A 12,795-nucleotide genomic window follows, 5' to 3' on the forward strand; every position below is an offset into this window, starting at 1 on the left:
CTGGCTAGAATAGTTTGCATGTAGCCATGGAATAAGGCACAGTAAGCAGATGATTTCACATGGTCCCTTTTAGGTTTAGACTTCTATGAAATACTATGGTTTTTCAGGCTTCTAAGTTCTTGCCAGAATCCCACAGGCAATTTTATTTGTCTAACCAAAAATTCAATAAAGGGTACTCTTCTAGGACAGATAAACCTTATTGTATTCCCTTATATCAACACTGCAGTTTCAAAACCAGAGTAGAAGCACAAGTAATCCTGTTAAACCTGCAAAAATAAGTACTATGTTCATCAATCCCACCAGATGTTCTGATCAGCAGAATTTTCTCCTAAGGCAATGTGAACTAAAATATCAAGCTGCAGCTCTCACTTCCATAAGAGAATTGGGAAGAGAGGGAAAACTGGGGAGATTTGATCTTAGCATCATTCCAGCCAAACTCCAACCTAGATTTCTGGTCGGGAAAAACTCAGAACAGATGGAGAAGCAGCATGGAGACCTGGGTTCTAGTCCCGGCTCGGTCACTTGCCTGCTGTGGCACCTTGGGCTAATCGGTGAAGTTCTCTGTGCCTCAGTTTCTTCACCTGTAAAAATTGCGTTAAAAATACCTGTTCTCCCTCCCCTTTTCACTGTGAACCTCATGTGAGATGGGGATCGTCTATCCCTGAATATAGTGCTTGGCACATGGCACAGGCTTAACAAACATCACAAGGATCATTATTAAACTTGAATTCAGTTGAAGAATTCTCTTTAAGGGAGAAAAACTGCAGCCACTTTATGAGAATAAACTAACTTCTTAAAAGAACTCGCCCACCATGCCGAAGGCCTCAAAATATTCCTTATTTCCTGTGGCTGTACTGTCAACATTCTCTAAGCTGGTTTTCAAAATAAGTTACGGCACATGGAGTTTTTTCTGAAGCATATAAATTAAAGAGCTTTTGCATGTTTATGCTGTACAGGAAATACCTACAGTATTTACTAATATTATCTGACAGGGTTAATCCTAATCTCATGCTTGCTAGAACTGAAAAAACACAAATGTAGAGGAAATTGACATTCTGAGGCAAGAAAGCTTTAGAAAGCTTTCTGGGTGCCTATCTCTAGTAGGCCACATTTTCCTCCCACAAATGAAAACTTTAATGTTGCCAGCCAAGCCTCATTCTGTTTTCTGATAAGCTGTTTCTCAAATATGAATGTAGATTAATCCTCTTCTAATAAGCATTAACTCAGAACAGATAATCAGTGTATAAAAATTCCATCAAATCTTCTGGCTGCCTTGGGATGATTCTGTCAAATATTTTATACTCCACCAACAATTTTAAGGTCCGGACATTAAATGTTGGGCATTTCACAGTTTTCCCTATGATTTGAATCTGTCTGTATTTACTTGGTTTTCTAAAACCCATAAGCCCCATGGACAATATTCATTCAATAAATTGGACCTACTCACAGATCAAAAATATATTTCCACTCACTGCATCACTGATGGTCTGTGCCTTCATAAAATACCAGTATATTTAAGTGTCTGTATCCAAGTGCACAGGCAAAATATACAGATTCTAGAAGTTTATTTCTTCATTTATGATGACAATATTCTACTCAGAAATCTCTGTATTTATGATATGAAGTTTTCCTTTTTTAAAAAAAATCTTTCCCTTGGTCTTCCTCCCTCTTGAACTATAATAATGATGGCATTTATTAAGTGCTTCCTATGTGCAAAGCACTGTTCTAAGCGCTGGGGAGGTTACAAGGTGATCAGGTTATCCCATGGGGGGCTCACAGTCTTAATCCCCATTTTACAGATGAGGGAACTGAGGCACAGAGAAGTTCAGTGACTTGCCCAAAGTCACACAGTTGACAATTGGCGGAGCAGGGATTTGAACCCATGACCTTTGACTCCAAAGCCCGGGCTCTTTCCACTGGGCCGTGCTGCTTCTCAACTATAAGCCCAGTGTAGGACAGGGATTGTGTCCAATCTTATCTCATATGTATCCCAGTGCTTGGCACAGGGTAAGTGCTTAATGAATATGATAATAATTATGATTAGTGCTAGGTACTAAGGATGTCTCATCTTATTTCCAGACAGCGAGCAGTTAGGGACAAGCATGAACTCTTTCAGACCTTAGGGGACCACGTAGTATATCACAACAATGTACACACAGTATCTACTGCAAAGCACAAAATGGGTTCTGTAGTGGTCTACGGCGTTTATGCGCCTCCAAAATTGACCAGTTCATGAAGCGGTAGTAATTGGAAGCCCAGGGAAAACTGAGTTGTGGGTTCTCACTCTTTTCTACTTGAGCAGTTCTTCTAATTTAGGTAGTGAGCCTTTATAACGTGAATCCGGGGAAGTCCCCATGACATGTTCACGCCTGTGAAATGGTATGAACAACAACATGATTGTCCTGGAAGGAATGGAAAGAGTTTGTATATTATACTAGAGGGGATACCTGTTTTGTTCCAGCTCCCCTTCTTTGTGCCATGTGCAAACCTGCGGTGCATGTTTGTATCTGAGGAATGTGAGTAGAAGATGAACATGAAAAAAACAGGACATTAGTTTACAAATCATCTTCTAGGTGACTTTCTGAATGGGGGAAAAAAAGTATAAAATTTGAAGGCCAAATTCTGCTCTCGGATCTGATCGTTAACGTGAAATTTTACTATAGGATTTTTGGTGTCTATCTCTGGGACCCGACTATTAAATCCACTGGCATTCTGCCACATGCATTCCTTAAACCATCTACTGCTTATAATGGAAAATCTCAAAGCTAGGAAGTGGGGATTTTTTGGAAAATGAGGGGACCTCACATCAAACCCCTTTCCAAAGCAGTAGTAGCGTCAGAAGCAAGAATTTAGGCAGATCACCGTACACTAATCCTGCCTATACATCTGTCCCAGGAAATATTGTCTGAGTGACAAAAAGCTAACAGGCTGTTCCTCCCAGCGTGGCCTCGGGGACTGACCCCAAATGCCAGCAGGATGGTAGAGTGGTAAGGGCGATCAGACTGGTAACCAAAACCCTCAGGCAATAGCTGTCAGAAACGTATGAGCCAATCAGGAGACATGGACAAGGAAATTATCTCATCTTGCCTCACTTTCCTGAGGACAGCCTGACATTTATAAACCCTGCCAGGCTGAGTTGCCACAAAACATGGTCATCCAGACTTCAAATTCCTTTAGCTGCCTAATGAATCTACATTTGTTAGCACCACCAAGAAAGCGTGCACTTTATAGATTTCTTTCAACCATGCAGACCCAAAATCAAGTCCCTAAAGGGAGCGACTTAACAGGAGCGTGAGTCTGTGCCATTATGGAGATGCCACCACCAGATTCCAGATTCCTGTCCCGTACAATTGCTGCACGTGGACACAAATGAGCACTGATTTAAAGGGAAGGGCAGGCAAACAGGACTCTAAAGGAGAGGGCACAGGGATTGGGACAAGAAAGCTTGTCTTTAGGCCTTCCAGGAGCATTCTCTGAGTAGAAACGGGTATTCTCCAGGCAGGTTTAGAGTAACCCAAAAGAAGGATTGGTGATGCACATCTGACAATCCCTGCTTCAGGCAAGACACAGGAAACAGTTATAAGTTAAGTGCCTGGATCATCGAAAGAGTGGAATTTGGCCCTTTGTGCAAAATGTCTACCTATACAGTTATGGTGTTAGGCCCAAAATGCTTCCAATTGTCAAAACAAAAATTATATAGAGGTGAATGAATGAACATACAGTTGGGGGGAAAGGGGGAAGACAATGACAAGCCTGATTATTGAGCTAGTGTGGCTTTCCACTGGAAGCTATAGCCATTGCATTTCCCAGATATTGGTTTACTGCATCTGAGTTGAGATGAATTCATCTGTTTATCCTACTAAGTTAGTTAGTGGATGAAAAGCTGGGTGAGGTATCAGATGGACAGTACCTGAAGGAATGAAAGTGAAGGACTGAACTGGAAAACAAGAAGGCAAACATTGTGTGAGTTACGGTCCCGGTCACCAAGCAATAATTGCAGGCGGCTAAGTTTCTCTGAAAATTGTTCATTAGGGTAGGTTACTGCGTACAAATGAAAACAACCAAGTTTTAGTGTTAACCAGCTGGCAGCCCATTAGTAGTTAATGATGGTAGAAAAGTCAGTGGTGAATTTAGTCAGTTGAATTGTATGGAATTCGGTACTAAAATGGATGTGCCACATTCCCTGTGCAGCATGAGAGCATGAAACCATAAATGAATCCTTGAGAATTGTCTTTCTTAAGCATATAAAGTACTTTATATTTCTACAATAATGGAAATGCTAGCACAATGATTACTGTTCTGGAGGTGCAAAGTACTGTTACCTGCTCAATTAAGAACATAGTCACTGGGGAAATTTTCATTGCATTTTAAAGTATAGCAAGTCCTCCCCACAAAATATACTGTGCCACTTTAGAAAAAAATTGGTATCCTCACTTCTAAATCATATACAGAATATAGGTCTCAGTGTACTTAAATTGTGCAGGCAGCATATGTAAATCATATATCAAGTAAAATGCTACTCATGATATTTTGCATTTCTTTTAAAATGAAGGGTGGGAGTAATGTATACAGTTTACCTACTACTAAAGATCCAAGTATGGATCAAAATATGGATAATTTCATGCAACAGCTCAAAGGCCATAGGTTACTCCCCATAACAAAACTTAATTGGAAATAAATCATTCTGTGAATGGATTGCTACATATTTGACAGTCTGAGAGTCAAAAATAAGAAATGATAGCTTAAAGTGCTTTTGAAATCACTGAGAATTTTTGTCTGTGAAAAAAATAGTGCAGCAGTATTGTTTCAATTGCCTAATACATTTTCTTAAAAAATCCATTGTAAGAGGTTATATACTTTATGAATGGATACCACAGAGTAATTGTAATTTATGCTTCCCTTCTCAAACGATCTAAAGGAAAGATTTCCGTCTAATTTTTTTAAATGCAAGCATTTTATGAAGTTTTCTTCTCAGATCTGCCTCTCACAGGACAAGCTGCAACCATACAAGATTAGACCTGTGGTTAAGCCCTCTTAAATCCTTCCTATGCTTTGTGGGTGATGACTCCAGGATGCCAACTGGCATATGGTTATGATGAGATGTGATAACGAGCAGTGCATTGCCGCTTTGTCGCAGTTGCATTTCACAGCATACGTCTAACCAAATCATCCACAATCAATTATTCATTCATACCGTTATTAAAGGGAAAATCTTCTTTTCCCAATTGCGATCGGAGCTGCATGCTTTACCAGCGAATATCGTAAGCAACTGGCAGTTGCTCTTACCGGCATAATTGCTGAGCCCCTTTCTCTTCTTTCGGCGCCAATACAGCCAGATGCTGAAACCCATCAAAATAACCCAGCATGCTCCTCCAATGCCAGCAATAAAGGCAGGTTGCTTCACAACATCAGTTATTTGCTCAGTTATGCTGTTGTTGTTCTCCGTGATGACGACTTCGTTACGATTCCCTGAGGAAGAAAGGACAGAGGAAAACAATATTAAACACTAAGATGCTGAGAATGCACCTTCAAACGGTTTCTTTTTGCTTCTTTATTTGTCTTAATATTTGGGGCCATAGCAGTTTATTCTCCTCAAAAAAAAGATGATGTTTCATGGTTTGAAAGGGTGCTAAGGGTTATTTCGCCCAGTTTTAATTTTCTTAAGATCGGATTTTGAGCTAGAACAAGGAATATTTCCTTTCAAATAGACATTGAAACAAGTGAAAAAGGCAGGGAAAGCAGCCTCTGACTTCAACTAGGTAGAGTCATAAAATGCCAATGAAAAGAATTGGAATTGCTGAAGACCAATTTCAAATTCGGAGTGACTGTGCAGACCCATTTATTTAGTTCGGTATTCTCCAAGAGGATGACTGACCAAGGTCCACGGACACCAAATGATTTCAATTTTTAATTAATCTTGAAATCATTTGGCTTCTGACAGACATGAAAGCTTTTTTCCCCCTTTCTTTTAATGATAATTGAGTGAAATTATCTTCCCAAGAACTGCGGAGAGTGAGATATTTCAACAGTGCCTCAAAATTTAATTCAGAATTAATATACATATTTAAGATGAAACACAAGTTGCTATTCTTCTTTCTCCACCCCTAACATTAAAAAACACTAATGACTTCCTGAGGAGGTAGGAAATGTTTCCAAACTCATCCCCCCCTCCTACATTCTTCAGGTCCTACACCAATTTGGAAAACAGGGAAATGATATCATTGACATAATTTCTCCATCTCAAAATAATACTAATAATACTACTACTAATAATGGTATTTGTTAAGCACTTGCTATGTTCCAGACACTGTTTCGAATGCTGGGGTGAATACAAGCAAACAGGGTTGGACACAGTCCCTTTCTCATAAGGTGTTCACAGTCTCGATACTCATTTTACAGATGAGGTAACAGAGGCAAAGAGTAGTGAAGTGACTTGACCAAGGTCACACGACAGACAAGTGGTGGTGCCAGAATTAAAACCCATGACCTTCTGACTCCCAGCCCATGCTCTGTACGCTATGCCATGCTGCTTGACTGCTCAAACCTTGGAACAAGTGATATTTGTACTTAAAGATCTGGTATTTATTCTAGCATTGAAATGACATCATTAAAATGGAAAGAGAAAAGTAACACCACAAAAGCATAGACAGTATACAGGAATCTTCGGAGAATGGTCTCTGAGTTATACTTTCTAGAGGTTTGTAGTATTGCCAAAGAAGGAAAACTTCTTTTATTCATTCATTCATTCATTCAATCGTATTTACTGAGTGCTTTTATGACCTTAATCTTTCATATCCAAATCATTGTGACAGTGAGCTCTGTCATCCCATTACTGTGCTAGCTTAGAATTCATAGTTTTAATAGTCCTGTCCAAACATCTTTCCAGATTCTGAGAAAGATTCAACTTCATCCTGCCAAAGCCAGGAAATCTGGGATAAGATTAGGTAAGGAGGAGAGAGAAGAGGTCTTGAGTGAACACCGAAGTTCTAGTTCAGATATTACCAGAACTTTGGCTTTTTGAGGGGCTAGAACCCCAGAGTTTCTGGCTTTGGGTGTTTTTCCAATCTTAAGCAGCTGGGACAAATGTGCTACTTTTCTGAAAGTTTTGTTTCCTAAATGGCAGTTCATGAAATCGGGTAGTTGACCTACTGTGATAGCAGTCTGGATATATGCTTACTTGCCTACACTTCACAAGTACACATGTACAAGTAATCAGAATCATATGGCTCTAGTACTGTAACTGCTAATTTTACAGATGATAAGATAATGAATACCACTACTCAATGGCCAAAAAAGAAATAAGTGTAGCTGCATATGATTTGAAGAAAACTGACCCCGAACATTGCATTTGATGTGTGTTTAATCAGAAATAATAAATATGTCACCCAAGGTGTATTATATTTTCATATGCTGCAGGTGTTTCTGTAACAATGCTGTCAGTTCAACTAATTAGAACACAGACAAGGACTGTGTGTGACCTGTAACGCTCCATTGTTCTTGCAGACAAAATGAAATACAATGTCTTCCTCCCATTGGAGAGTAATGAAGAACAAAACTAATTTGTTGGACCAAAAATTAATTAGACACATCAGATTCAATTGTACCTATTACTGTGAAAGTTTGCAGCTGTTCTGCATATTATTACACCAACTATGGAATGTAAGCATGAACAGGCCAAATGATTAGAGGAACAATAGATGTACTGTTAACCAATATTACAGTAAATGTCCTTATTGTTCGTATTATACTTGAATGTTGCTCTATGATAATCCAGTTGTCCTTATGTGTAGCAGAGAGAAAATTATTTGATTTGTGTTTCTGTAAAACCAACCACATTTACAGAGCTTTTCTTTAATTACACAAACTATACTTAAACTACTAAGAAGTGATTTAAAAGAAGGGCTTTCTCTCTACTTTTAATGCTGGTGAGCTCAGTATAAATGTGACTGGGACATTATTTTCACCAAGCTCTTATTTATTGTCATGATACCAGAATTATTTTTGGAGTCTGGAGCTAAAGCAAGAAATAGAAGCTGACTGTTTCAAGTGTAGCAGCAATTAAAGAGAACTAGAAAATGATCAGCTATAAAATAGGCCAAATAGCCAATAAGGGATCTAATTAAAACGCAGGGAAATGAAGTACCGAGGGTGATTCTAAGAATGGTTTCCACCCTGGAACAGACAATAGGAGGAATGTATATTGAAAAGGAAAAAGCAGAATGGACAGTTCTAATCACTTTTCATCCATGGAATAAGTGTGAAAATAGAGTTACCAGGCAAGATCATCAGGGATCATTAAAGATACAATTAAATGCTGTCTTCTGTCTAGCAATGGAGTAAAAGGAAACACAACTTGGGGAGGGAATGGCCTTTTCTGAATGGAAATAGGTTTACATTTTAATTGGTTCTTTTTCTTTATTCCTAATGTCAAAATACCATTCTCTATTTTCTTGCACTTACAACACTAACCATTAAAATACTGAAACATTTTGTTCCTCCAAGACCCCCCTCAGATACTGAAGATATTAGAAACCAAGACTTGCCTGATTTCTTGGGAGGCATGTTTTAAAGTTAGGCAATTAAGTGAAAGCCCGTAATTATTCTTCTAGTACTTTGTGATCTAACCTAATCTCAGCATGCTATACAAAATGAACTAAGACTCCAATAAAATCATGTAAAGGATCTATATCCAAGGAAAAGTTTTGGAATTCTGAGTCTGCATTTTCTTCAGAATTGAGAGCTTTGGAATTCATTGCTGTAAACACTACAAGTATTAAGAATTTGAACAATTCCAATTTTGATCTAAATGAACAGGATGGACTGTCTTCGCTACCCAATTTCCCTGAAAAATTGTTCAGTTCCTCAGTACCCTCTAACTATCAAGACCAAACCTAGGGGCCGTTATGGGTGTTTTTGGTCATTTGCATGCTCGGCACACTTGAAAATATGACTCAAGACTGGAGGAAATGGTTGTGCAAATGAGATCCTCAGTCCCTTTGGGGAAATACCCATCATGGACAATAAATTTGGGGTCATGGCATAACCCAAAGAAAACTGTTTTCTTGAATGAAATTAAAAACATTTTTTAAAGAGTCATAAAATTGTAACATGTATATGGGCTTAGTGGCCATTTAATACATTTAGTCAGCTTGGAACTCAGTCCATGTAAAAAATATATCCTTTTTTAAAAGATTAATTTACATTGTACATCATTCTTATCCCTTTTTAACATGTAATTTTATTTTCTTTGCATTAATTCAATAGATAAAATTTGGACACAGACTGGTTAGATTCGAAAACTACTCTTATTTTTAGTAGTTTCCACCGAAAGCATTTTATAATATTGAAACCCTGAAGTTCGATTTTGAAATGAATATGAGATTCTTAATTCCTGGGCTTTAACCTCTTAGACTGTGAGCCCACTGTTGGGTAGGGACTGTCTCTATATGTTGCCAACTTGTACTTCCCAAGCGCTTAGTACAGTGCTCTGCACACAGTAAGTGCTCAATAAATACGATTAATTGATTGATTAATAAGCTAGAGGAAGGTTTAGATCAATTCTGTTTTAGGATAGTTCGGGGGGGAGGGAGAGAGAGAGAGAGAGAGAGAGAGAGAGAGAGAGAGAGAGAGAGAGAGAGAGAGAGAGAGAGAGAGTGTGTGTGTGTGTGTGTGTGTGTGTGTGTGTGTTGGGCAGGAATCGGCTAATAGCAGAGTCAGGCCTGAAGGGACAATTTTGGGGACAATTCCTTTCTACACAAAGTTAATGGGACCAGATCTTAAAAATACATTAGGCATTCATGCTCCTTTCAGTTTAAAGCCTTAAATAATATGAAAACACTACGAGAGACCATACTTTAGGCCCTGCCTGAAATCCTACATATGGGAAATAATCATCTGAGTTTTCATACAAATGAATGGAGTAGTAGCTCTTTTGCAGACCCTGTCATGCAATATGCATCTTGGGTTTCTTCTCTGGGTTATATTCCCTTTCCCTCTCATTGTGTGGTTCAGTGGAAAGAGCCCGGGCTCTGGAGGCAGAGGTCATGGGTTCAAACCCTGGCTCCGCCAATTGTCAGCTGTGTGACTCTGGGCAAGTCACTTAACTTCTCTGTGCCTCAGTACCTCATCTGTAAAATGGGGACTACGACTGCGAGCCCCCCGTGGGACAACCTGATCACCTTGTGACCTCCCCAGCACTTAGAACAGTGCTTTGCACATAGTAAGTGCTTAATAAATACTATTATTATTTCTATTTAGAAGATTCTAGGTTCCTCTCAGGTCATGAAATGTATCTGAGGTGGGAAGCCTAATTAGATGCAGATAAACGTTCCTAACAAAGACTTCATTCCATTAGCTCTCCTCTCTATTTGGACCAGAGTCCACTGGCTCTTAAGCAGGAACAAACCCAACTACTTGGGGATGGATGAAAAACAAGACTTCATATGTTCAGAAAGAAAGTCTTTAGACATTGACTTGGGGCAGAGGCAGGATAAGTAAGGTAATACTACAAATCATCTTAACTGAAAAAGTTACTAATTTGTTTAGTTACTAATTCTGGAAATCTGTCTGCAGGTTTAGTAAACTCATAATAAAATACTAATTTCATAACACATCAATACCCATGTTATTGATATGCTTCAGAAAGAAAAACCTAGCTTGGAGAAGCAGCGTGGCTCAGTGGAAACACCACGGGCTTGGGAGTCAGAGGTCATGGGTTTTAATCCCGGCTCTGCCACCTGTCTACTGTCTGACCTTGGACAAGTCACTTGACTTCTCTGAGCCTGAGTTCCCTCATCTGTAAAATGGGGATTAAGACTGTGAGCCCCACGTGGACAACCTGATCACCTTGTATCCCCCCAGTGCTTAGAACAGTGCTGTGCACGCAGTAAGCATTTAACAAATGCCATCATTATTATCATTATTATATCCACAGATAAAGGCCTCACCATCTGTTGCATCAGCAATGATCGCTCCATTGGGCTCTCCTCTTCCCAGAAGTGAGGTTATTTGAGGTTGTGTTTTGTTTTAGAACAACTCGGATCATGGATAGGGGAGTGGCAGAGAGGACCAATACGTCACCAACCCCCTCTGCACCGTGTAAATATTGTCCTTGGCTGAGATTTTGTTGTTGCTCTCTGCAGGCTGACATGGGCTTCAAGTAACCTTCTCCAAATAGGTATTGCAACTTACTAATAGTGAAGCAATTGGCTTGGCCCAAATATACCTCTTGGTACCTAATTCAATCTCAATAGCGATTCACGTTCAAGAGCAATTAGTTCTCAAGGCTTTGTGAAGTTCTAATTACTACAAGACCAACAAACAGTGACATGACTCACCAATTATTATGGGCTGAGGTTCACTCTTTACTCCAACACCTGCACTGGTGCTAGCTGCTACCTCTACCCGATACTGAACACCCGGGAACAGCCCACCTATCACGACAGAACGAATGGCTGCATCCACTGTTTTGTTGATGTGAAATCGAGTCTCATTTCCCAGGCACCAAATCTGGAGAGAGAGAAGGGGGAGAAGAAAGTTAGATGGCATGATTCTAATTGTGATGTTATAACCATCAGCATTATGAAAGCCTTCTAGACTGTGAGCCCGCTGTTGGGTAGGAACCGTCTCTATAAGTTGCCAACTTGTACTTCCCAAGCACTTGGTCCAGTGCTCTGCACACAGTAAGCTCTCAATAAATACAACTGAATGAATGAAAGCCTTGAATTTTCCAATGGACTCATACCAAGTGCCAAAATAACAAGGTCGCACTTTCTGAAGTTCTTCCCCAATACTGTCAACGTTTCAATTTTCTTCTCCCTTATATAATCAGCCTATATTAGAATGAAAGTCATTATTCTCTGATCCATACTGCCAGCTCTGTCCATTGCTCTAAATATCAAACATCCAATTGCCTTTGAGTTTTGACCACCTCTGTGACTGGTATCTTTGAAAAGTGGTACTTTTTCCTTTTTTTTAGATTATTTTAAAAATATCACAGATATCTTACCCTGACAGTAATATAGACATACACTGTAAGGGTAGGAAGTGCATCTTATATCAGTGCATCTATCTCCAATATCCAAGATGGCCAAGATAATCATCAATAAATCAATGTGTTTATCATATATAATCAGCTATTAATTTATGCAGGTGAAGTTATCCTGAGGAATTTACAAGTCACAACTATTGACTGGGATGAAGCTTGGTCAATAAAAACATTGGAATTAATAAATTTTAATACTGACAAATGATTGTACGTGCATATGTATGAATATAACTAGGACACATACAAAGGGTAATGTAAATTTTTTTGTGTTTGTGGCTTTCAAATTGAGAATACTTTGACTTAAAAAGCAAATATAAACTAATAGCAGCATTACTGCTTCCAGAGTTTCAGTCCTATGCTTTATTTTGCATGAATTTTAAAAATAAATGCCTATTTTCAAATCAGATTAAATTAGAATACATAATCTCTGTAGAAGATTCAAACTGATTTTGATCCCACAGAGAGAAACATCACCTCCTTACACCTTTCTTATCGTCTATTGGAAGCATTTAATCCTGGTCAAACACCAGATTGCTGGGGATGGGGCAGGACAGTTTCCTGATCTGTAAAATCGGGATAAAATCTGTGTTCTCCATCCCTCTCAGGTGGCACCATGTGGGACCGGGACTGTGTCCAATCTGATTATTTCTGAATCATCCCAGTATTATGTACAGTGTCTGCATATAGTAAGTGCTTAATAAATACCATCATCAGCACAGTGAGGACTGAAACACAAGGTGATTATGCTG

General features: G+C 39.1%; 1 protein-coding gene across 12 annotated transcripts in view; it reads right to left on the reverse strand.

Annotated features, from left to right (window-relative positions):
• The window catches only part of ROBO2 (roundabout guidance receptor 2), a 1,226,656-nt gene that overhangs the window by 58,250 nt on the left and 1,155,611 nt on the right, over positions 1-12,795 (reverse strand). For all 12 annotated transcript variants that reach the window (XM_038766056.1, XM_038766059.1, XM_038766055.1 and 9 more), the window contains 2 exons: positions 11,337-11,508; positions 5,287-5,469 (listed from right to left, as the gene is read on the reverse strand). In XM_038766056.1, the coding sequence (XP_038621984.1) occupies positions 5,287-5,469; positions 11,337-11,508 (355 nt within the window). The remainder of the gene's footprint in view (positions 1-5,286; positions 5,470-11,336; positions 11,509-12,795) is intronic.

Source organism: Tachyglossus aculeatus, chromosome 24, assembly GCF_015852505.1.
Source record: "Tachyglossus aculeatus isolate mTacAcu1 chromosome 24, mTacAcu1.pri, whole genome shotgun sequence".
NCBI lineage: Eukaryota > Metazoa > Chordata > Mammalia > Monotremata > Tachyglossidae > Tachyglossus > Tachyglossus aculeatus.